Here is a 25,492-nt window from a genome sequence, read left to right on the forward strand (position 1 = left end):
TGGATTTGAAGTAGCACCTAGACGAGAAAGGCTCAGGAATCGGAATCTCTTTCCCAATTCCCTGAGCCATATATAACAGAACAGCTATTTTACAGTATTACACACAATCCTGGAGTGAGAGGGCTTTGCCCTCTCCCTATCTCGCTTCCCCACAGATTGGGAGCATGTGGTGAAGTATGGTGCCTCAGGTATGCATGGTCCCAAGCGCACCAGAGTCAGCACAGAGGAGAGAGCACTGCTTAGCTCTGACCTTGCCGAGTGCTAAAGCTGGTGGGGAAGGCAACGAAACAGTTTAGATTAGTCTATAAGAGAGCATCCAAAATCCTGGCACATGTTCCCCTAGGACAGCAGTTGCCTCCCGGTCCCTCCAGTGAACTTGAGCTTCATGTGATCAAGGGCTGAGGATCTCTTTGGTTAGCATTGCCTCACTCTCCTCTGTGCTTGGCACAATCTCATTAGGAGGAGAAACAGCACCACACAGTGGCAAGACAGAGCACTCCTCAACCCCCTTTTAGTCACTATGCGGGAAAACACGAATGAGAATGACAACAACAGAGGAAAGAATGAAGGAACAAAAATAGAAGAGCTTCATACACTGATCCTGGTGTAAGATGTTCATTTCTTAGCGCTCCTCACTTTCACTTCTGTATCTCTGGCAGCAACAGAGAACACAGGCCTTCACTAATGCAGTGGGGTGGGAAAAGCCATTCCCAGGCCTTGTGTGTCAAGCACATGCATCAATCCAAGACTAATAAGAAAAACAGGCCCCCAATCTGTGCTGACATTGCCAGAGAGCTGCATTTCAGCAAGGGCATAGCAACGCCATAAACAGAACGAGGCTTCAGTATTCTTAGTGCAGCTGAAGACAACAAACCAGTTCTAACAATGAAACAATCTTTGAGGAGCTCTTGGACCTGCCCTGTGTGAAGAGCGTGTCTCCCACCCCCAGTCAGGTATCCCCCTAGCAGCTGTCTCCAGAGAGGCTGCTCAGAGTTCTTATGCAAGGTCTCCTGCATGCAAGATATGCCAAGAAAATGTTTGCATTCCTAGAGAAAGGCAAAGCTCCAAGCAGGTGTCCTCCTAACAATTGGCTTGTTCAGCTTACACATTCATGGGCCATATCTGACTAATCGAGTTCATTCAGACTCGCCCTTGCTAGGGACACAGATGGGACCTATGAGAGATGCCTTTGGTTTATTCTTTCCTTTGCAGGAGGAAATGAAAGTATCTGGCTTCCAGCACAATAAACAACACTCATACTACACCTACAACAGAAGATAAATCCCTGGCTTTCACCCTCCCTGAGCACAACTCCGACCAGGTGGCTCTAGGGAAAATGTCCCATTTCCAGGAAAAGTCCCAAAGGCTGGAGGATCCCCAGCAAACCATAGCTCCTCAGCTGCCGACCTCCCCATTTCCCATCGCTTTGTGTCACTTAAATTAAAGCCTCTCAATGGAATTTTTTTGCTGCCTCTTCCATCTGTCTCTTTACAATTCCAGGAACAGCAACATGACCACGTTACCAAAGAATAGATGATAACCACATGCCTTAAACACAAGAAGCACAAGGTCACCAGCTCCTTAGCTTGACCCGGGCACTGCTGGCATAAGAGAAGTCAAAACACTGGAATATTTAGCAACAAGAAAGCAAAACAGATGCAGTGTCATTCAACTACATTCCAAACGTATGACACCAAAGTCAACAGCAGTGTTCCACAGTACTCACATCACTAGGGCTGAGGTTCCCAAGACCATTGTCCTGCTCAGATTCCCTGCCGGATTCATGACCATGGGAGCAGCGGGGGTGGGAGGGATGAATCCAGATCTCCAGCCGAGTGGCGTCATCTCCAACTTGTCGGAATGTGGACTTCTTGCCCGTCCCCCATCGGCTAGGGCTCAGTTCCAGCACCTGATGCTGCTTCTGTTCCATCTGCTCAGCCTGTGCAGACAAGAGAGACAGATTCAGAAACCTCAGGGATCATGGCTCAGGAAAAGTAAGTTGTCATTTCATTTACCGGGAAAAGAATCTGTCAGAAGCCAGCTGTTTCCCCAGCTTGCAAAGCACAGCAGCTGCCTACTCTATTGTTTGACTGCTGGTGTTTAGTAACCTCAGCTCTGGTGAAAGATGCTAGATTGAGTGCCCCGGAGTTTGAAAGACTTTATCTAGCCACAAAACACCTACACAGCCAACCTGTCACACCTCTGATCCGGAGCATCCACCTCTGAGGAGAGGAGAGGAGAGGAGCTCAGTCTCCATGGCCCATCTGAACACTTACTTGACTTATTTGATAAACCCACCAACGAGCATGTCAAGTAGTTTGGTGGTGACTGTGATGAGGTGGATTCCTGTCTCACTAGGAACTGGAACAACTTTCAGTCCCTGCTTAGCTAAGATGCCCTTTAACCAGTGACCCAGAGATGAAAAAGCCCCAGAGCTTATCAGTGATCTCTTGAAGCACTCACCGCTCTTTGGAGAGAAACAGGAAAAGAAGCTTCACTTTGGCAGCTGAGTCTACTTTCCACCCTTTCTCAGAACTATGCAAGAGTCAAATCCAGACCCAATAGCCATTTGTCAACCCCCCACCAATCACAAGAACATAAGAATGGCCCTACTGGGTCAGACCAAAGGTCCATCTAGCCCAGTATCCTGTCTACCAACAGTGGCCAGTCCCAGGTGCCCCAGAGGGAATGAACAGAACAGGTCATCATCAAGTGATCCATCCCCTGTCACTCACTCCCAGCTTCTGGCAAACAGAGGCTAGGGTCACCATCCCTGCCCATCCTGGCTAATAGCCATTGATGGACCTATCCTCTATGAATTTATCTAGTTCTTTTTTGTACCCTGTTATGGTCTTGGCCTTCACAACATTCTCTGTGCGTTTTGTGAAGAAATACTTGCTTTTAGTTGTTTTAAACCTGCTGCCTATTAATTTCATTTGGTGACCCCTAGTTCTTGTGTTATGAATAGTAAACAACACTTCCTTATCTATTTTCTCTACACCAATCATAATTTTATAGACCTCAATCATATCTCCCCTTAGCCATCTCTTTTCCAAGCTGAAAAGTCCCAGCCTTATTAATCTCTCCTCATACAGAAGCTGTTCCATACCCCTAACCATTTTAGTTGCCCTTTTCTGAACCTTTTCCAATTCCAATATATCTTTTTTTGAGATGGGGCAACCACATCTGCACACAGTATTCAAGATGTGGGCGTACCATGGATTTATACAGAGGCAACATGATGTTTTCTGTTCTATTATCTATCCCTTTCTTAATTATTCCTCGCATTCTGTTCGCTTTTTTGACGGCCGCTGCACATTGAGTGGATGTTTTCAGAGAACTATCCAAAATGACTCCAAGATCTTTTTCTTGAGTGATAACAGCTCATTTAGACCCCATCATTTTATATGTGTAGTTGGGATTATGCTTTTCAATGTGCATTATTTTGCATTTATCAACATTAAATTTTATCTGCCATTTTGTTGCCCAGTCACCCAGTTTTGAGAGATCCTTTTCAGTCTTAAGTAATTTTGTATCATCTGCAAATTTTGCCACCTCACTGTTTACCCCTTTTTCCAGATCATTTATGAATATGTTGAATAGGACTGGTCCCAGTACAGACCCCTGGGGGACACCACTATTTACCTCTCCCTATTCTGAGAACTGACCATTTATACCTACCCTTTGTTTCCTATCTTTGAAGCAGTTACCAATCCACTAGAGCATCTTCAGCATGCCCCAGTGCAAGAGCAATACACCCCTAGCACTTGGCAGGAAGCACCTGCAGTGTCAGCCAGCCCAGCTCCAGGACATGGCAGGAGGCACCAACAAGGAGGGAGCAGCATCAGGCAGCCCCGCACCAAGACTCACCTTGCGTTTTGTCTCTTCAAACAGGCTCATGAGACTCTCCTTGGCTGTGAGGATGGGGTTGCTGGCAGCCAGGCTGCGCATGTAATAGTACACAGCATCCAGTTTCCTCCTCTGCAGAAACACAACCAGAGACATGTCCCACATCACTCTGGAGCATGCAACCCCAGGCCACCTGTCACCCTGTACCTCTTGGCACACCCACAAGTGCAGATTGTCATTCACAGCTAAAAACAGAGCAGCCACGTCCTGCTTCTAAAGCACATCCCAGATGCCATGGGGCCTTGGACTCCCCCAGGAGAACACATTTACCTGCAGCCACCAGCGCCAAGTCCAAGCCTCCGTGCACCTTGGGGAGTGCAGGTAAAACATCAGACCAAAGGCCACAGGCCCAGTGAACCTGGCACTGAAATGGGCCAGTTTAGTTGGTGACCATAGAGTATCGACTGAAAGTCCCAACCTCACTCTGTCCCTCAAACTGCAAGTCTGTCTATGGGATTTGCTTTCCCCTCCATTACCACTGTATCTAAGCACCTCACAATCCTCTCCGCCCCCCTGTGAAGTAGGGAAATGATCTTCTACACATCTTATAAACCAAGGCCCAGAGAGACTAACGGACTTGCCCAGGGTCACACAGAAATTCTGGGATGGAGCTGGGAACTGAACCCAAGACTCCAAGCCCCAAACTAATGCCCTAACTACTGGACTATCCTTCCTCTCAGCATCTTCTTTACTGCAGCGGGGATCAGGGCTATTTAGGTGGGTCATTACTAAAGGGTGCCCCAAAAGGCTTTGAACCTGCCAAGACCCACTCAGGATGTAGAGTTTCTCCTGAAAATTGACAGCCATACAGACACCCGGAGCAAAGCAGAGAACTCAGTGGCTCTGCACGCCGCTCCAGGAGTCAGGGTGGTCCATCAGCAGTTGTCAGGGAAATACATCTCCGAACCCTGCTCTGTGTGACACAGGACGCAATTTTCAACTATTCTGTTTTAACATGGCATCTTTCAGAGCTCATGCATTTCAGCAGATGTTTGGTCACTGATCCCTACGCTCTGGCCTGACACTTCCACTGTCTGCCATCAAATACACTTTTCCCAAAGGCCTCCCTTCCCAGAAGGTTTAACAAACCAGACAGCAGAATCGCCTCACTGGCAAAACCTACCCCAACTGCAGCCCTAAAAAACTACATGCTAACATCCCCAATGAACACGCTGCCCTGTGTCTTTCCCCAGCCCACAGCCACCTGGTTCAGGACAGGACTGTTTAGAATGTGAGCTCACTAGGACAGGGACTGTGTCCTCAGGGGTGGAATCAGGCAGCACAAAGGGTAGCCAGCCAGCCCCCTTCACACACTAAACTCTAGCAGACCCTTGCAGGGTACAGAAATGTTGCACATGTGGCTAGAAAGGTTACTTTGGTTAGGACTATGGGCACCAAATTCAGACTTACACTATAAACTCTGAAAACAAAGCATGCAACTGAGCTGTAACTACCCCAGGCCCAAGAGCTGCAGACAGGCCAAAGACTAGAGCTCCTGCTGCCCATATCTGACTACATGGCCTATGGTGCCCTCATCATTCATAGCACAGCCCCATCATTTGGTGAAAAGCATGGTGCAGGTGCTCCCGCACATACAGCCACCTCCGCAGGAAGGACGTCCACTATCAGCCAAGAGGCCACACCGCTTCTAGTCCCACACGCCCAGAGACGCTCTTACCGTGTAGATAGCCAGCAGAGCCAACTGATTGTACGGACGGCCATTTTTGGGGGCAATGTGCTGAGCCTTCAGATACCAACTGCGTGGGGAGAGAGACACACAGTAGGTGACTGGCAAGAAACTGCAGAGACCCAGACCATTATTAACAACACAAAGAATACTTCCCTTCATTTGGGGCCCCTTTCATCACTGGCACATCCAAGGAGGGCTGGCCCGGCCCTCTGCCCAGGTGGCAAGGGCCTGTGAGCGCATGTGCAGCCAGCACATCTGCTACAGCCCTGGTAAGCCCCTTTGAGAGCTGTAGTCTCCCGACGGGCACACAGTGGAGAAGGGCCAGCAGATGAAGTATCGTGTGACTGCCTGCTGCAGATTAGGGCAAGGAATGCTCCTTGCTCGCTCTGAAGAAGATGAGGGAAGTGTCTCCCAGGGCACCCAGCAGGAGGATAGGAGGGAGCCAGGTAAGGCTACCCAGTGGAAGCTGAAAAGGGCTCTGCTGGCTGGGACCACGTGTTTTGCATTGTTTTATTCGTTTTGAATCCTTTTGTGATGGTAAAGCTACCCCGGACGAAAGGGCCTGGCCTGAATGGTAGTTCGCCCTTTATTTTATATTCCCTAGCGGGTGTATCTGTTCATCAGTACACACCAGTCTATTCCCCATGCCTCTGACCCAGGGAGAGGGCTGGTCATATGGCGGTGAGCCTCCTAGTCCCCTCCCTCCCTCACCCCATGCAGAAGAGTTCCACAAGAACACCAGGCAGAAAGTTTCCAAAAAAGTCAGAAACCTGCAGTGGCTAAGCTAGTTCCCCTGCTCTGCATATTGTCCCTTATAGACAAGCCCTGCTATGCTTTAGGGCTCTATTCCCTTTGCTCCTCACTGTCAATGCCACATCATCTGCTGCGCACACTGGGCTTTGCCTTGCCTACAGCCCTGATCAGAAGAGGGAATTTATCACAAGCAAAAATAGAGTAACAAGAGGCAACAGGTGCCACCAAGTCATGCTGCAGCCAGAACACATGAATAATGTGAGAACCTCCACTGGTGAGAAGCCGTCAGCAGGAGTTCAGCAGAAAACAAGCCAGCCACACAGACTGCACCGCCATCACTTCAGAGCGCAGCACAGCACAGCTTCCACATTAACACTCCCTGATGGGGGGCAGAATCCATCAGCCAAACAAGCATGCTTCTTAGGGTGGCAGATTAGTCTGTCCAACATTTCCTGCATCCTTTAATCTTGTTGGACAGTAATCAAATGGGACGCATGCAAGGTCTGCATTGGCCACAGGCATAACTGGATGTGAAATGAGGTGATGCCCGTGTAGCTAAGTACGGTAAGAACTCTGCTTAGGGCTGAGGGGGAGGGTACGGTACCTGCGTGCTTTCCCATAGTTTGCTGTGTCGTTCGCTTGCTCCCTGTACCTGCAAATGTCCCCTTGGCAAATCATACACCTCTGGGCACTGATCAGTGCGTACTTCACCTTGAAAAGAAACATTCAATACATGCTATGGAAACTCTGCAGCCATTGCTCATCTGTAGGCGTGCAGCACACAAGGACTCCACGTGCCACCAGAGAGACGGGGGTTGCTGTTTAGCTGGAGTTCTTCTGAAAGGCGCTGCAAGAAACACTTATTTTCTCATGGCACATGTTCAGCATGTGCAGCAACAGCAAAGCTCCCCTACCCACTCCCATCTCCCCTCCCATAAACGCCCTGGAGGAGTCAGGGGAGTGCAGACTCCATGGCTCATTCAGGCCTTGGGCTCTCTGCTGAGACTGCCTATCAGGGCATAGTTGTGATGTGGACACCTACCCACTAAGAAATGGAGCTGGGCTGAGAACACCACTTGCTAGGTGAGCCCACTCATGCTCCACCGCCCAGGGTTGACATGCTACTAGGTCGCATAGAAGTGACACTGCTGTTCTCTCTCTCCCATCATTGACCTGGCCTCAATATAGATACAAAGAGGATATTCAATAAACGAGGCACTAATCATGGTTCTTTCTAACACCTACTCCCCATTCCAGCCCTGGTCTGAATGTTGAGGCAGAACAAAATTCTTCACCTTTGCAAAGAAACATGAGACCAATAAACACATTGGAGCTGTTTAACTCTGAGTTATCAGAACAAGTGAGCAAATATTCCTGAGAACATGCTGTCATCGGTATAAGGAGCCCCCCACTTCTTGATGATGCCATGATAGAGTTTTCATCAGAGAGCTCTCATGTGAGATACCAAGGACAACATCTCCTGGAAGGGAAGCCTACTTACCATCTTCCGCAAGGGCTTGCTGCGAATGGCCATCCCATCCATATAATCCTCCAGTTTGAATTGGTATGACACCTGCAGCTTCTGAAGTAAATTGTCAAAGAAAATAGTGCCCTGCAACAAACAAGCAGACAAATGTGATGTCCCTCAATGATCGTGAGCACAAAACCAAGGTCTGTCACAGCCACAGGTGAAAGAGCCCAGTTCGCTCACAGCCAGCACTGCTGGGTGGAAGGCAGAAGAGAGCTCGCTCCCTGGGGATTTGTTTCTTAAAAAAAAAAAAAAATTACCTTCTTCTAGGATCTGTCATCCAGGGATCTAAAAGCATCTAACAATGACATCTTTGGGAGGCAGATCAGTATTATCTCACGGTACAGGAAGGGAAATTAAAGCCTTGTCTCCGCCAGAAAGGTCCAGTGGTTTAATTAAAGGTGTGATTTAAACCAATGTAATTCAATCAGTAGAAAAGTCTGTGAATGCTCTTATTTAGTTCAGTTTAAACTAGGTTTACTTTGGTTTATTTTAAACTAATTCCTAACTGACTTACACCAAAACAAATCAAGCCTGGTTTAAACCATAATAAACAAGAGGGTCCACACAGCTGTTGCACAGGTTTAAGAACATCAATTTAAAATCACACCTCTAGGCTACCTCTATACTGCACAGTAGGGTATTTGTAGCTCCATGCCACAGTGAAAAGCAGGCTGAGTCCACACTGCAGTGTGTAGCTACACTAGTCCGTGAAACGCTCTGGAAGAGAGGAGACAGTGGGAAAAGACTGCAGCAACATACCCCTGCCAGAGCCTTTCCCTGCTGCTGGAGACTTTTCAGATTGCAGGGAGAGGCTTCAGCAGCAGAAAGCCACCACAGCCTTTCCCCATGGCTGGGAAGATCTCCAGCAGCTCTGTGCGGCATGGACAGGCTTCAGAAGTGGGGAGCTGCTGCCTCCCCCTGCCAGAGCCTTTGCCCAATCCCAGTCTTTTCCGGCAGCAGGGAAAGGCCTTAGCAGTGGGGAGGCAGCCAGACATTACATGGCTAAAAGAGCAGCGGAGACACGGCTTGGGCATGTAGAGAGTGGTGTGGAGTACGTAATCAAGTGCACACCCAGACTCTTCAGGCATGTCTTTACGTGTCTAAGCTGTGTCTCACCGGCTACACTGCTACATATACCTGTGCTCATGGGGCTATATGCGTATGTACACTACACACCGCTGAAAGAAGCATGCAGTGTAGACATACCCTTAGTTAAACTGGCCCTGAAGAAGAGAAGTGATCTGCCAAGGTCATACAGAACTGGACCAGAATGTAGGTGTGCTGACTCACCACAGCCCTGCTCTAACAACTAGAAAACACTTCCTCCCAAAGGTCTAACCAGCCTCAAACAGGTGTTTCTTTTCTTACCTCATCGAGGAGCTGAAGCAGTTTGTTCCGAATTTCCTGCGCATTCTCCCCTAGTGGATCTTTGAGGAGCTGACGGAATTTCTCAATCACCTGATAGAAGGCGTTCTTCCAGAGCAGCTGATCCACATTCTGGTTATCGGAGAACTCAATATCCATGAGGATGCATCGTTCATACAGCTGCAGCATCTCCGCTCTAGAAGGAGACACAGTCAACAGCTGACACAACAGCAACTAAACGGCTCTGCCCCATTGTGCTAGTTTGAGTGCAAACTCAGAGCTGCCAGGGAACATTTGCTGAACTGCCTGCTACTTCCCCATCCAACACAAAAATGAGATGCCAGCAACCTCTCACTGTTCCATTAGACAGCAAATGAATCCCCTCACCAGTACACTCCTGCAGAGAGATCTGAACAGCTGCAGTCACACACTTCTCCCAATGCAAGAGGGTGAGTGGGAAAGGAGCCACTCTCTGTTCCTTCTGGCCTGTCAAAGAGAGAGGGTGCTCCTGCCACAGCCTCACTGCTGGGATCCTCCAGGCAGGAGTGAATCTTGGTACTGAGAGGGGAATGTACAGACTTTCAATGACGATCCAATGCACGGAAGCCCTTCCCACACTGCTGCCTTAGCCCCCAAATACCTGTTCATTCTGAGCACTAAATTTAGCAAGCCATGGAAAGAGATAACTAGAGGGCAGGGAAAGTCCTACCATAGAAAGAAGGGTGCATCAATCTCCCCTCCTCCCAACCAAAAATAAGTCACAAATTCATGACAAAAACAAACAAGTAAACAAGAGACTTTATTCTCTTTGTCTCTATTCCCCCCTACACACTCCATTTCTCTGTGATTAACTGCAACTGGGAATGCTACACCTCCCCAGTTAGACCACATAAAAGGGGGGAAGATGAGAAAGAGACTCTCTGCCACAGAAATCAGGGTCTTCCCCGACATAGCTCTCCACTGGCGAGGGCAGAACTGTTCCCTACATTATGTTCTCTAGAGCTTGAACCATTCCAGCTGTAAATGACTCCACAGCCCTTGGGAGATGATCCCGCTGTCAGAAAGATTGCTCTACATTCAGTCTACATTTCCTTTGCCCATCGTCATCCCACTGCTCCAATTTTACCTTGTTGGACCACCTTAGCTAATTCTGTTCCTTATTAGGTGTACACAGCTCACAAGAACTGGAGAAGGGTTTTGTCACTTAGCCAAGCTACAATATATACTGAGCTGTTTTCACCTCTCCTCACAAACAAGTTCCTCCAGTCCCCTCATTGTCAAAATCTATAAATAGTAACAAAAACCAGTGAGTAAGAGACCCAGGAGGCAGAAAAAGCAGGGTCTCCCCCGGCCACAGACCCCTCCACATGCCCCACAGAGTACAGGCAGGAGTAGCTGTGGCTCTTGGCTACTAACCCAAAGCACTTCCATACAGCCCTCTGAACCACAGAACAGCAGCAACCTTCAGACCAACAGTCCCATTTCCCTCCCCTCCCAAGACTGGTAAACATGAAGCTACAACACTTCAGTCAAGTCAGGAAAGCATGACAACATACAGGTAAAGAGATTCCCAGGGGTGCCTTTGAAAACACTCAGCTGGAAGAATGACGACAGAGTGACCCACGCCATCTCTTCTCCTTGGCTAGGACTCCCAATCAGATCCTGCTCTAGCCGCCGCACTCCCAGGCTACCCATGTACAGTCATTCTCCTTGACACATGACCATTTGTCCCCGCTGATAGCCTACGTACGCTCTCTGTGAAGCACACTGTAACTTGTCATCACACTTCTATTTGCCAGACTGGACTACCATCAAATGTTTGAGATAGTCTTTTCTGCACACAAGTGAGCTGTACAGCTGGGGTGCTTGGCCCAGAAACATGTAATGTAAAAGTGGATGGGAATCTGGGAGGCAGTGACCATGAGTTGGTTGAGTTCAGGATCCTGACACAGGGAAGAAAGGTAAGCAGCAGGATACGGACCCTGGACTTCAGGAAAGCAGACTTCGACTCCCTCAGGGAACGGATGGCCAGGATCCCCTGGGGGACTAACATGAAGGAGAAAGGAGTCCAGGAGAGCTGCCTGTATTTCAAGGAATCCCTGTTGAGGTTACAGGGACAAACCATCCCGATGAGTCGAAAGAATAGTAAATATGGCAGGCGACCAGCTTGGCTTAATGGTGAAATCCTAGCAGATCTTAAACATAAAAAAGAAGCTTACAAGAAGTGGAAGGTTGGACATATGACCAGGGAAGAGTATAAAAATATTGCTCGGGCATGTAGGAATGATATCAGGAGGGCCAAATCGCACCTGGAGCTGCAGCTGGCAAGAGATGTCAAGAGTAACAAGAAGGGTTTCTTCAGGTATGTTGGCAACAAGAAGAAAGCCAAGGAAAGTGTGGGCCCCTTACTGAATGAGGGAGGCAACCTAGTGACAGAGGATGTGGAAAAAGCTAATGTACTCAATGCTTTTTTTGCCTCTGTCTTCACTAACAAGGTCAGCTCCCAGACTGCTGCGCTGGGCATCACAAAATGGGGAAGAGATGGCCAGCCCTCTGTGGAGATAGAGGTGGTTAGGGACTATTTAGAAAAGCTGGACGTGCACAAGTCCATGGGGCCGGACGAGTTGCATCCGAGAGTGCTGAAGGAATTGGCGGCTGTGATTGCAGAGCCATTGGCCATTATCTTTGAAAACTCGTGGCGAACGGGGGAAGTCCCAGATGACTGGAAAAAGGCTAATGTAGTGCCAATCTTTAAAAAAGGGAAGAAGGAGGATTCTGGGAACTACAGGCCAGTCAGCTTCACCTCAGTCCCTGGAAAAATCATGGAGCAGTTCCTCAAAGAATCAATCCTGAAGCACTTGCATGAGAGGAAAGTGATCAGGAACAGCCAGCATGGATTCACCAAGGGAAGGTCATGCCTGACTAATCTAATCGCCTTTTATGATGAGATTACTGGTTCTGTGGATGAAGGGAAAGCAGTGGATGTATTGTTTCTTGACTTTAGCAAAGCTTTTGACACGGTCTCCCACAGTATTCTTGTCAGCAAGTTAAGGAAGTATGGGCTGGATGAATGCACTATAAGCTGGCTAGATTGTCGGGCTCAACGGGTAGTGATCAATGGCTCCATGTCTAGTTGGCAGCCGGTGTCAAGTGGAGTGCCCCAGGCGTCGGTCCTGGGGCCGGTTTTGTTCAATATCTTCATAAATGATCTGGAGGATGGTGTAGATTGCACTCTCAGCAAATTTGCGGATGATACTAAACTGGGAGGAGTGGTAGATACGCTGGAGGGGAGGGATAGGATACAGAAGGACCTAGACAAATTGGAGGATTGGGCCAAAAGAAATCTGATGAGGTTCAATAAGGATAAGTGCAGGGTCCTGCACTTAGGACAGAAGAACCCAATGCACCGCTACAGACTAGGGACCGAATGGCTCGGCAGCAGTTCTGCGGAAAAGGACCTAGGGGTGACAGTGGACGAGAAGCTGGATATGAGTCAGCAGCGTGCCCTTGTTGCCAAGAAGGCCAATGGCATTTTGGGATGTATAAGTAGGGGCATAGCGAGCAGATCGAGGGACGTGATCGTTCCCCTCTATTCGACATTGGTGAGGCCTCATCTGGAGTACTGTGTCCAGTTTTGGGCCCCACACTACAAGAAGGATGTGGATAAATTGGAGAGAGTCCAGCGAAGGGCAACAAAAATGATTAGGGGTCTGGAACACATGACTTATGAGGAGAGGCTGAGGGAGCTGGGATTGTTTAGCCTGCAGAAGAGAAGAATGAGGGGGGATTGATAGCTGCTTTCAACTACCTGAAAGGGGGTTCCAAAGAGGATGGCTCTAGACTGTTCTCAATGGTAGCAGATGACAGAACGAGGAGTAATGGTCTCAAGTTGCAGTGGGGGAGGTTTAGATTGGATATTAGGAAAAACTTTTTCACTAAGAGGGTGGTGAAACACTGGAATGCGTTACCTAGGGAGGTGGTAGAATCTCCTTCCTTAGAGGTTTTTAAGGTCAGGCTTGACAAAGCCCTGGCTGGGATGATTTAACTGGGAATTGGTCCTGCTTCGAGCAGGGGGTTGGACTAGATGACCTTCTGGGGTCCCTTCCAACCCTGATATTCTATGATTCTATGTACATATTACGATTAGCATCTTCAGGCCGTTTGACAACAGATAAGGTGTTGCTGCCACTGCTGTTTCAAGGATGGCCCTTTAAGAAGCCCTGGAATATCTAGTGCCGTCTGCAGTAAAACATAGCAAAGTCCTGTCATGTCCCTCCATGGAGCTTGGATTGTGAGAGTCCAAAAAACAGGTAACAGGTCTAGAAATTAATTCACTTGCTGAACCTGCTGCTGTCAGCTATGAAAACAAGTCACCAGAGAAGCCCTGGAAACAAGAAGGTCACTGAGTAAACATGGAAGCTGGAGAGCAGGAGCTGTTGCTGTCATCAAGCTAACTACATACAAGGGTGCCAGTTTCATTTCTTCCTCACTATGTGGCAGCATCAGGCCATTCCCACTGGAGGGCACAGAGTTTAACTGTGTCAGCAATGAGAGAATCTACTCAGTTCTAAAACTCCCAGCATTATTACATCATTATATAGCACCAGAATCCCCCAGAAACAATACCAGAAGTGTGGTCCCTGCCCGGAGACGTTCACAATCAAACAGACAGTAAATGAACATAACAGGCTGTCTTGTGGATCAGAATTGGAATGAAAAGCCTGCTGGACAGAAACCAGGGACGCAGTCGTCTTACCAGAATGGCTGAGCACATGTAAGCACACCAGGGCTTGCAGTCGCTCAGCTCCCAGCCACCCCAGGCCAGGAAACACTCCAGCACCAGGAGCCACTCCAGCAGCCCCACTCCTCTCCCCTCCACATAGCAATGAGATTCTCTAACTAAAAGATGCGGAGACTTAGCCGCCAGCCCAGAGAGCTGCTGCCTGTGCCTTTCCAATGTCAGGCCACCTACTCATTTACAAGGCTGCTTCTGCACAGCCAGTGGAACCAAAGGCTCTCCCTGGGTTTTCTTCACTCAGTTACACACAAACCCTTTAGCACAATTGCAGCATGGCTCGTCACAAGCTAGGCAGCCACGTCCGCTTCCCCTCACCATCATGTAGCTGGGCCGTGGCCTGACCACCAGCCCCTCTCAAGCAATTGCCCAAGGACAGATCAAACATTTGAGGGTGGTATTTCTGCAAACATTTACCCAGTGGGTTGATGCTGTAGCTCATCCCCTCCCCCAGCCCAACACAGCATAGCCTGAAGTGAAAGCTTCAAACCTCAGCTGTGCCATCTTCTCAAGACCCTCAGGGCTGATGCGGTCTCTGGAAAGCAGGTTGCTGAGCTGCTGCTCCTGGTTCCCAGCCTCTCGAAGGAGTTTGCTGAGTTCCTGCTGCTGTATGTTCCTCATCTGCTGCTCCATCTCAGGACTCAAAGGGGTAGAGGGGAGGGGGCTGCAGATATACTGCCCTGACTGGCCTGGATATCCGGGGAAGTAAGCTCCTGGGTAAACACTGTTATTGGGGCCCATCTGATATTGCAAAGAGTATCCTCCATAGGGATACTGAGTACCTTGGCCTTTTGGACTGGGGTAATAATAGGGGTTGTCAGAGTTCTGAAATTTGTAGTAGGAGGCCTGGGACTGGCGTGCATCCCCCCAGGAAGTGGGGCTCACTTCATCGTCAGTATCTAGAAAATGAAGCTGTGAGGTCTGGCTCTTCAGAGCAGGTTTTTGGTCCGGGTTGTTTGGATCCCACAACCTGCGCATGGTGCCTCCACGGCTCCTGCCTCTGGGCCCCTTGTTGCCACCACTACCAAGCAGGAGCCTGGGCCCAGACTGAGTAGATTCGGGAGAGCCTGCAGCACTGGCAGAGAGGTCTGTGTTGGCAGGCAGGATGAGAATCCCACGGCCTCTCCCTTGAGGCTCCCTGCCCTTCACCTCCACAGCCTCTATGGAGTCACTTACATTAAAAGACTTTGGAGGCTTTTTCTTGTCTGTCTGCGCCACACAGATGTCTCTGCTCATGGTCTTGTTGTCAAAGGTGACGTGCAGGGCTCCCTTGACCTCCTTCCCATTGCTGCTCCACTCACTCTCACTTTTAGAAGCTCGGCTCTGCTCCAGATGCTTTCTCTCTGAATTTCTGCTGGAGCCATAAGCATCTGTCTCCCCAATTTTGTCATCTTCTAGAGAGTCAGTGGAGGAAGCAGAGAGCTGTTTTTTAGGACGGCTTCTCTCTTTGGCCCGCTCCTGTCGCTTCTTTGCCCCATCAGCCAGTGGGGGTCCATCTGTGCTGTTGTTGCTCCCTGCTGAGCTTGTGCTACAGGTGCGGTATCGGTTCCTCCGTTTGTCAGAGCGGGAGTATCGCTTTGTAGATCCCAGCTTCCCCTGGATCAAGTCATCGCTTGATTTCCTGACCCTGTCAGCCCGCTCTACCCGCCTTCCTTTTTCCCCCCTTGTGGTTTTCATTCCCTCACTAGTCAGGCTTCCCTCCCTCTCCTCTTTGTTCAGTTTAGTTCTACTGCTGTTGCTGCCTTTCCCAATGTCCCTTTCAGTCTCTTCATCTCCTTCAACTCTCAGCTGCTCCATCTTACTGACGATTTCAGCATTGGCTGGCTGGCTGGCTGCGTCCTTGGCAACAGTCTGCAGGCGTTTCCCAGGCTGATAGATCTGCTGGTCTGGCTTCTTGGTTCTCCTGATGATCCTGGGACACCAGTCATCCGGGACAGAGTGTTTATCCAAATTCTCTTGGCTCTGAAAAATAGCTTTACTTTCCATCTCTCCATTTCCCTGGGAGGGACCATTCTGCTTCTGGCTGTCACTTTTGCTGAGATTTCCAGTGACCTGAGATCCCCCTCCAGTAACAGCAGGATCTTTGTCACTAGCAGTTTCATCCTTGGATTCCTCAGATCTGGTCCCTTCATACGCTGAGGCTTCCTGTTTTAATAGTGTGTGTTTGTTCCTAAGCCGGGAGAGACCAGGCTTGTAGATTTCAAGGTCTGGACGCCGGTTATCTTTACGATGCCTGGGCTCCTTCAGTTCCTTCATGTTCTCTGTAAAGAAGAGATAAAGAGGCGGGAGTTATTCCAGTTATGGAACAGCAAAGCAGGGCAAGAGTTAGAGACACAGAAACAATGGAGAAATGTGAAGTGTCTTTAATGGTCACAAGAGGGGCAGAAGTTTTAAAACTGAGACTATCAGAGCTGAAGTTCTTTATCTGGGTATTATGTGAAATCACACAGAGCAGGAGTGAGAAATGCAAGAGCAGGAGGCAGAGAGGAAGCCTATGATTCTGAGCCTATGGCCTTATTTCAGGATACATATTATTACTATTTGTTAAGCACCTCCAATGTAACCCTCACTGTACAGAACACATGTACAAAACAGCCCTAGCCTCAAGCAGCTTACAAGCTAAGAAACAGACAAGATGCACTCTGCTCTGAGTCTCCCAGTGTAAGCTAAGGGTTTTGTTGCTGCTGTTTTCCTGATTTCACTCTCTGCTCCCCTGATCTGCCTGTTGGTGGTGCATGTGCCTTCCCTCTGCAGCTCTTGCCATTTGGAACAGCTCCCTGTACATTCCCTGCCTCATTTACATACATCTCATTTCAACTCAGCACTGAAGACTTCTTTTCTCCCGGGCCCACAACTCATTAAATTTCTCTTTCTGTAATGATATTAATACTAGAAGTACTTAAAAGAACACAACTGGAATGAAAAAGACCATGTAAAATAATATCATCACATGCAGCAGCATTATACATAATTCTTATTAAATCTGTATCTTCAGCTGGGGTTTTACACTATATTATAGAATGGTTTCTACTTCATACCAACTGAAAACCACCACTAAGACGGACTCAGTAGTACCTAGCAGAGGGAAATCACTCAAAGCAAGAACACACCTCCCTCTGAAGCAAACATACTGGAGATTATAGATCCTCTCTCATTAATCTACTCCCAGCAGCCTAACCAATTCAGTGACAGTAACAAACAAAGGCACCTCAGAGGCAGTTCTGAGGTTTCTGTCATTAGAACACTGGATAAACTGCATCCATGACGACAGAGCACTGATGGGAGAAGCTTCTGAAATGGGAGTGGTGAGGGTGGACTTTTTCTGAAGATACTTGTCCTCTAGATATTTGGGCACAGTTTGTCTAGCTGCATGAAACTTAATTTTAGAATTTCAGCTTCCCAGTTTCTCCTTGGAGGATTTTATCCTCCACATAACCTAACAGAAGTAACTTGATTGCTGTGACACCACCATAAACCCCTATGGTATTAAATTGCTTTCACTATAACCAAACAACAGTGCTGTCAGAGACCAGAGAGAAATGAGGATGTCAAGGTAGCAGCTGCACTTCTAGATTAGTCTCAAATGAATCTCAATGACACCCTGACTAATAATTTGAGGATAGATAGGAAGAGATGCAGCAGTCCTGACTCTCACTGCTTTAACTTTTGACAGCCGCAATACCTGAGATAACTTACAGGAAACTACAGCATATACTCATAATCAACAAGTAAGCTAGTGCAGCTTTCTATGCTGTGGGAGCCCACTGCCAAATCTCCATCACAAGCAGCCTTGAATAAACAACAATTCGGCATCTGTGAAGCCAACATTCACAGTCTCAAAGCTCCACTCTGTTCACAATAGCTCAGAGCAAATTTCTGTAACCTGGACACACACTTGCCTTGCTGATCACATTAGCTGGCTCAAAACCAGTCAAGAAATTCAGAGGGAAACGACTTGTGGGCCACCATTCCATCCAACTAACAACAACTAATTTGTATATAGCACTTTTCATCAGTAGATCCCAAAGTGCTTTACAGAGGAGTGAAACTACAGACAATTTTTGAGATGCTTTGGACATTACAGGCTACACAGAAAGCATCGGCCAAGACAGAATCATTCAAGTCCTGCTACACCTGCTACCTGACAATAGCAAAAGGCAAGAATAGTTGCAGGGCAGCAAACAGAGAAGGGCATCCTGAAAGCAGTGATGATGGGATGGATTGCCTTTAGTACTCCTTTGCAATTATCTAGCCGTTTTCATCTTCAAAGCACTGTAAAAACCTTAATTAACTAACTTTCACAACCCACTCCCTCTTCACCTGTTCCCATGAGTCAGGTAAGACCTAACCCCATTATGCAGATGGGGAAGCAAATGGCAGAGAGGGCGACTGGAATTCTTGGCATTCGTTCATTTTATCTGCAGTGCTATACTCAGAGACCTCTGGGAAACTGCTGTGTTAAGGGGCAGCCATGCAGCAAAATGAAATGGATGATGAACCACACCAGCAATGAAATGGAGATCAGCAGTGATGAGCACAACACAAGAACCCAGAAAAGAAGATGAGAACACAGGCCAAGAGCTTTGCAGAACCTAACTGGTCACCACTGGCCAGCAGCACAGCCTAAGCAAGCTCTGCACTTAGAAGCGAGCAGAAGGAACTTAAGAGGATGCAAATATACCTCTGTTAGGACATGCAGCTTTCAGAATATCATACATGGATTACTGACTTTAACTTCTCATGAACACAGCGTTTCTCAAACAGGGAGTGCACAGACTCTTACAGGCAAGTTGTGGGGCTACTTCTGGCCCAAATAGTGAAAGCGTCTATCAGTTTTCTCACATTTAGGGCTAGTTGCAGCCCAATACAGACTCTTAAAATTCAGCATGTACAGAGGTTTTCTAGACTCGATCATCAAGTAAACTCAAGACCCCTCTCTGTGCCCTACATATTTCAATGCTGGGTGTTCCTTTGGTGCAAACCGAACGCCAGCAATGGAGAGGTGGCCCTCACATAGGACGACAAAACCAAACTGCAAAAAGAACTGGAGAAGTTAGAGCACAGAGAGCTGCAGTCCAGTAGCCCCGCAGTGGAAATAAACAACTCAGATCCAGAACAAGGCTCTGCAACTAACCAGCTGCACCCAGCACAGTAAGGACACTTTATTTTGAGAGGACGTGATCAATGTAAAATCACACTTCTGTACGAAACTGTTTATTATTGTTACACGTAGCACCTCACGCTCCTGAAACAGAAAGTGGTGGTGGGGGGGGAATTCTTCTGTGTTTTCAGTCTGTTTACTTTGCACACCCTGGGTTCGCTCCGTGCCAGTGCCGTGGAGAGTCAGTTCACGCCCCCGGCTGGGCTGCGTCTCCCAGCGACCCCAAGGGGAGAGAAGCGGCCCGAACGGCACGGGGCTGTGAAGGCCCCGCAGCGGGCAGGGGCCCGGGGCCAGGTGCGGAACCCCACAGGACTGCGCCGGGCAGACCCGCTCCGGGGCGCCAACGGCCCGAGCGCCGCCCGGAGCTCGCGGGAGCAGCGCGCGGCGCCCCTGCCCCGGCTCCCCCCGCGCGCCAGGCAGGCGGGCGCGGGCCGCGGCGGCTCCCTCGCGGCGGCGGGGGCCGGGAAGCGGCTGGGCTCGGGGGCCGCGGCGGGGCCCGGGCCGGGCTCTCCTGGGGAAGGGGAGGGGCCCAGCCCGCCGGGCCCTGAAGTCTCACCTCGGCCCCCGCCCCCCGGGGCCCTCCCCAACGCCGCCAGGCTCCCCCTCAGCTCCGCCGCCGAGATGCGCACCCGCTCCAGCTCCGCCGCCATCTTCGCTCCCGCCCCGCCCCCTCCGGTCCCCCTCCCGAGGGAGGGGACGGACGGCAGCCGGGCGGGCCCAAACGCTCCGCTCCTACCGCGCGTGCGCCAAACCGGCCGGCTCCCGCGGCCCCCGCGCCGCCCGGACACGCCCCCTCCGCTCACGTGCCGCGGCACGGAGCCAGCCCGACGGGGGCTCGGAGGGCCCAGGCCAGGTGAGCGCGGCCCCGCGCGGCGGCGGCGCTGCCCTTCCCCTGGGGGCCGGCACGGGCGCATAACGCCCAGCGGAGCTCAGCCCGCGCCCCGGCCGGTGCAAACGGCGCCCCGGGAAGGCGGCGCCCCCTCCCGCTGGGGGGGCCTCACCTTGCCGCGGGCAGGGCCGCGCAGACCGGGAGTCCCCCCGGGCTCTGGGCACCGCTGCCCCGCGCCGGAGGGTCAGTCCTGTTCCGTCCCTCGGGGGTTCCTCTTCCCCGGGGCTCCGGGCGGGCCGCGCGCCGCGCGCAGTGAACGGGGAGCCCGGTTCCCTCTCCCACCGCACGGACAGGAATACTCACCCCTCGGGCGGCCGCCGCTCGAACGGCGCTGGCGCTGCGGGCTCCCGGCAGGGGGAGCGGCGCTAGGACGGGAACCGGGGGCGCCTCCCCGGGGCGCCTCCCCGCGCACGGGCCGTCGCAGCAGCTGGCTCCTTTCGCCCCGGCCTGAGACGCACGCCGCTCTGGAGCTGGCTCGGGCCCCAGCCCTGCGCTGCCCTGACCCCAGCCCTGCGCTGCCCTGACCGCCATCCCAGCCAAACAGCAAAACTGCTTTCGTGCCCTTTCCTTTTACATTTCGAATTTGTCAAGTGTTTAAAAATTAACCCACCCTGTGATTTGGGCCCAAAACAGTGTCCAGACACAGCGAAGGAGACACTGATCCAGGGTGGAGCATTGGGGCCCGCTCTGCTCTTCAGCGCTCCTTCCATGACTTAGAGCCTGGTGAGGCAGGCTGTCTCCAGCAGCAGAATGTTTTCCAGCCTCTCTCTCCCCCTCCTCAGCTTACGGACCATGTCCTCTCCGTACTGCATCTCACTGGGGGATGTTGAAGCTGCACAGACAAGTCTCCATGGCCTTATCCACCTCACCCCTATCCTAACCAGTTCCAGCCTAGACGAGTTAGCTGGCCACAGACTCTTTTTCAAGTGTGAGCTCTTCCAGAAGACTGGCTCCTTTAAGGTAAAGCACACATTGCAAGGGGAGGAGCAGCTTGACCCACCCTCCTGCCTAGCTCTGCTAGCTCAGAGGAAAGGGTACAGGGTCTGACCGGGGGTTGAACTTGAGAAGCAATCGCTCAAATACAAGACTGTACACCATTAGCATCTGTACAAAGGGAGAATCACTGATTTCAGCACTTAAATGCTGCAGAACACACTGTATGAGTCCAATAGCAGGTTGGCCCTCAGGCCCTGCCAGCTTTCGACACAATTCAAGTCTTGTCCCAAAGCAGTAGGAACTAGAAATTACCATTCCTCTATCCCCAGGAAACAAGGTTGGTGGCCCCTGTCCAGTTCCTACTGGACAGCCACAGCCCGAGGAAGAAATGGTTAAATGGACCATTATAGACTATGAGGGCTCCTGCAGTTTAGGGGCTAAGGGGGAGAAAGGGAAGCTGGCATTAGTGTTGTACTGGTTCTAGGGATCCACATCTACATTCAGCTCCACAGCTGCCATCTTGCTGGGGAAAGGATCAATTAAAAAGGTTGCAGGGGTGCAGCTTCTCCACCTCTCCTTGCTGCCCTCAGCTAGGTCACAACAGCTGGGATCTACAGCAGCAGCAAGCCCCTGCCCCATCTGAACATGGAGAGCTGAGGCTTTGCCTCCTTCGCAGATTCACTCAACCTGTGATCTCTCCCCAGATCCGTTGTGCACTGAATGCCGTCAGAAGTCTGGTTCGTGCAGCCCAGGGTGACAGAGAGCAGCCCAAGGCTGTTGTGACACAGTAGTGGGAACCATGGCCAAGCTCTTGCCTTTGCAGCTAAAGTGGAAGGTAACAGGGAGCCAATTTCTTAGCCATGTGCTACTGTGTGGGGCTGGGGGCTCCTCACTTGCCCCTTCATTCCTCCAGAAGCAAATTTGCTGCTGAGAACAATAGGGGAAGGGCAGCCCTTTGCTCGGGTCTTTCAGCTGCCAGCTGAGGCTTTGCCAGTGAGGTGGCTGGTTATCCCAGGGGAAGCCTGCCAGTGCTCAGGAACAGAAAGTCAAGGGGTAGCTCTGGCTCCCAGCACACAGCTGGCTCAGCATCCATCCTTGCAGCTCAGTTCCTGCCTGACTTAATTACACATGGGGATTCCTTGGAGTAAGTGAGCCCCAGGTCTTTGCCACACAGCCGGATGGGTTAATCCCAGACAGGACTGTTAGCCAGCAGGGCCGAGTGTTTCCCTGGTTGGATGCATCCACAGGCTAGTGCCGGTAGAGCCGGAACTCCCACTGCAGCAGCACGGGGTGCAGCTGAGCTCTAATGCAGTTTCACATCTCTCTCCCGCACATACCACCATGGCGAAATTACATGCAAAGGGCCTGGTCACAGCTGAGCTGGTTTCTCTCACGGGGGTATCCTCTGCTCCATGTCTGTCTGATCCACTCAGCAGAGCAGGGGATGTGCCCCTGGGACTAGGCCCCCATCATTGTCCAGGCCTTTCATGCCACAGGGGTTCCTGCCTATGCCGTGGTGCCTTGCACAGCGCCACTCTGTAAGAAAGCTGCCATCTGCTCCTATGGAGCCAGGCTGATACTATGTGAGCCCACTGATGAGGTAATGGGCAGGCAGGCAGCACGGCAGGGTACTTGGCTTTGTTCACACACATGGGCATTAACAATTTTTGTGCCTGGTCTGTCTCCCCAGTCGCGAGTGAAGGTGGCAGCTCAGACAGTTCAGGAGAAGGAAGGCGTGCTGTGATTGCAGGCCAAGGCACTATAGCACTGGAGGTGCTGCAGCAGGTGAGGAGACTCTCCTGGCACTATTCAAATTAGGCAGGAAAGAACAAGCAGGGGGACACATCTGCTCCTGCTGCAGAGAGGTCAGGGCAGCCAGAGTTAGTCCATCAGGACTTAGAGCCAGCCTCCAGGAAGCGAGCTGCTTTGGAGCACGTCTGTGGTTCTGAGAGCAGTCACAAGACTGAGAGTTTGTCTCTTGGTCTCTGTTGTGCTAGGTACCCCAGATAACTGCACTGGTGGTTCCCGTTGGAGGAGGAGGGATGGTTGCTGGAATAGCAGTGGCTGTCAAGGTAAGAAATACCCTATTTTGGCTGCATCTCTCCTCAGGAATGGGGGGGGGAGGGGGGCTGGGGAGTTACTGGTGCCCCAAAATGAGCATTTCACCTTGTGAGGAGGAAGTTCTCTGATTCACACAGCATCTGAACTCAAGAGTCTCTCACGCAGCTTGGATTTGTAGTTGACCCTTTCTCTCTTCCTGTGTTTGGATCTGGAGGTACTGTAGAGTTTAACACTTCCCCCTGCAGGTCCAGGTTGCAATGAAAGCAACCAGGACAGATCACAGCAGCCGACACACACTCTAGTTTACGCATCATGCCACAATACAGAATAAAATGGTGCCACTTCCAGCAGGAACAGAGGCAGATGGGAGATACTAGCAGCCTGAGGAGAGCTAGGCACTCAGTCATCCTTCAGGGTTGAGTTGCAATGTCAAGTAAAGGAGGACTTGTGGCACCTTAGAGACTAACAAATTTATTTGAGCATAAGCTTTCATGAGCTACAGCTCACTTCATCGGATGCATGCAGTGGAAAATACAGTACTGGGATTTTATATACACAGAGAACATGAAACAATGGGTGTTACCATACACACTTTAAAGAGAGTGATCAGGTCAGGTGTGCTATTACCAGCAGGAGAGGGAAAAAAACCTTTGGAGTGATAATCAAGGTGGGCCATTTCCAGCAGTTGACAAGAACATGTGAAGAACAGTGGGGGGGGGGGGAGAAGGAAATAGTTTTACTTTGTGTAATGACCCATCCACTCCCAGTCTTTATTCAAGCCTAATTTGATAGTGTCCAGTTTGCAAATTAATTCCAATTCAGTCTCTCATTGGAGTCTGTTTTTGAAGTTTTTTTGTTGAAATATTGCCACTTTTAGGTGGCCAGAGAGATTGAAGTATTCTCCGGCTGGTTTTTGAATGTTATAATTCTTGATGTATAATTTGTGTCCATTTATTCTTTTATGTCTTCTTGTGTCCAGTTTGGCCAATGTACATGGCAGAGGGGTATTGCTGGCCTCTGATAGTGTGACTGATGTGATTAGGCCCTATGATGGTGTCCCCTGAATAGATATGTAAGGAGATGAGTTGCCCTTAGGAGAAGCTCATTCTCTGCCCACAGTAGACGAATGAACCTGCTCCTGGCTCAACAGGGGTTGCTCTCTGATTCTTCACACCAACAAATGCCAGACACTCTGCTGGAGGGGAAGATTGCCACAGCTGGCATAAGACCTGCCCCAGCCAAAACTGCTATGGAACATGGGAGTTAAGGCACAATGAGGTGGCCTGGCCTGCCATGTTCACCAGCAAGTTCCAAACTCATCCCCTGCTCTTCCTTTGGGCAGGCTTTGAGACCAGACATAAGAGTGTATGCTGCTGAACCCTGCAATGCAGATGACTGCTATAGATCAAAGGTGACAGGGGAACTCACCCCCAACCTCCACCCCCCAGACACCATAGCAGATGGTGTTAAAACTAGCATTGGACCGAACACCTGGCCTATCATTAAGGATTTGGTGGACGATGTGCTGACAGTCACAGAGGAGGAGATCCAGGTAAGCATTAACTCTAAGCACCCTCTTGCTGTAACAGTCCAGCCGCCTCCATTCACACATTTTGTCCTCCCTTCACCACCTTGCCCTCCCATGCTGTAGCATGAAGCAGGAGTTGTGATCCCCGGCAAAGATGATCGCTCTCTGCCATGCTGGCTGAGAGCAGGCCGGGCCTCCTCCATTTCCTCTGATGGCATTCTCCAGGTCCACAGCAGCAGCATGTGGCAGGAGCAGCCCGAGCTGTATTAACAGATGCCCACAGCTGGGGCCTATGCCTCCCCAAAGCATCGCCCACCAGTGAAAAGGGACACATCTCATGCGCAGTCCCGCACTGTAAGCAGTCGGGTGCACCGAAGGCTTAGAACAATATTTACCAGCACAGTAACAGCTCTTCTCTCTGCCCCAACAGCAAGCAACGCAGCTGGTGTGGGAGAGGATGAAGTTGCTTATTGAGCCAACAGCTGGAGTGGGAGTGGCTGCTGTGCTCTCTGAGCAGTTTCGCTCAGTCTCCCAGAATATTTGCATTGTATTGTGTGGAGGAAATGTAGACCTAGGCTCCCTGGCCTGGCTCAGCCCACCTGGCAAAGAGGCAAATGGAAACTGATCAGCCTTTAGAGCCACTTCTCCCATTAGTGAGAAACTGGGCTGTTTCTTAGAGCCTGGTGCTGTGTTTACACAGTGGGGCCTCTGGGACTTACTGTAATAATAAAAATCACTACATGAGCAAAAAGGATTGTGATTTCTAAGGAATTGGGGAAACCTTGTAATTTCAAAGAGCAGCTCGTGCTGCTCTTAACTTGGTATAGGTGGGTGGAGCCAAAGAGCTGGTCTCACAGCCTCCCTAAGGCAGGCA

General features: G+C 50.4%; 2 protein-coding genes across 4 annotated transcripts in view; one reads left to right on the forward strand and one right to left on the reverse strand.

The window, feature by feature from the left end:
- The window catches only part of SMG6 (SMG6 nonsense mediated mRNA decay factor), a 167,180-nt gene extending 147,277 nt beyond the window's left edge, over positions 1–19,903 (reverse strand). Inside the window, exons 1-8 of one of the 3 annotated variants that reach the window (XM_048824299.2) lie at positions 19,834–19,903; positions 14,534–16,304; positions 9,252–9,444; positions 7,854–7,964; positions 6,957–7,063; positions 5,588–5,666; positions 3,871–3,981; positions 1,727–1,939 (exon numbers count right to left, since the gene is read on the reverse strand). In XM_048824299.2, the coding sequence (XP_048680256.1) occupies positions 1,727–1,939; positions 3,871–3,981; positions 5,588–5,666; positions 6,957–7,063; positions 7,854–7,964; positions 9,252–9,444; positions 14,534–16,299 (2,580 nt within the window). In that variant the 5' untranslated portion in view covers positions 16,300–16,304; positions 19,834–19,903. Of the gene's footprint in view, positions 1–1,726; positions 1,940–3,870; positions 3,982–5,587; positions 5,667–6,956; positions 7,064–7,853; positions 7,965–9,251; positions 9,445–14,533; positions 16,305–19,760 lie in introns of all 3 variants that reach the window. The other 2 variants (XM_048824297.2, XM_048824298.2) reach the window with 2 other exon arrangements.
- Positions 19,904–19,971: 68 nt separating this feature from the next.
- Positions 19,972–25,369, forward strand: SRR (serine racemase). Its single transcript, XM_048824329.2, is given in 10 exon segments — positions 19,972–20,057; positions 20,876–21,053; positions 21,734–21,810; positions 21,812–21,864; positions 22,526–22,629; positions 22,720–22,762; positions 22,765–22,814; positions 23,027–23,101; positions 24,433–24,642; positions 25,049–25,369. Coding segments are annotated over 9 exon segments (975 nt in total). The 5' UTR covers positions 19,972–20,057; positions 20,876–20,885; the 3' UTR covers positions 25,244–25,369.
- Positions 25,370–25,492: the final 123 nt, after the last annotated feature.

The sequence above is a fragment of the Caretta caretta genome, chromosome 17, assembly GCF_965140235.1.
Source record: "Caretta caretta isolate rCarCar2 chromosome 17, rCarCar1.hap1, whole genome shotgun sequence".
Taxonomy (NCBI): domain Eukaryota; kingdom Metazoa; phylum Chordata; order Testudines; family Cheloniidae; genus Caretta; species Caretta caretta.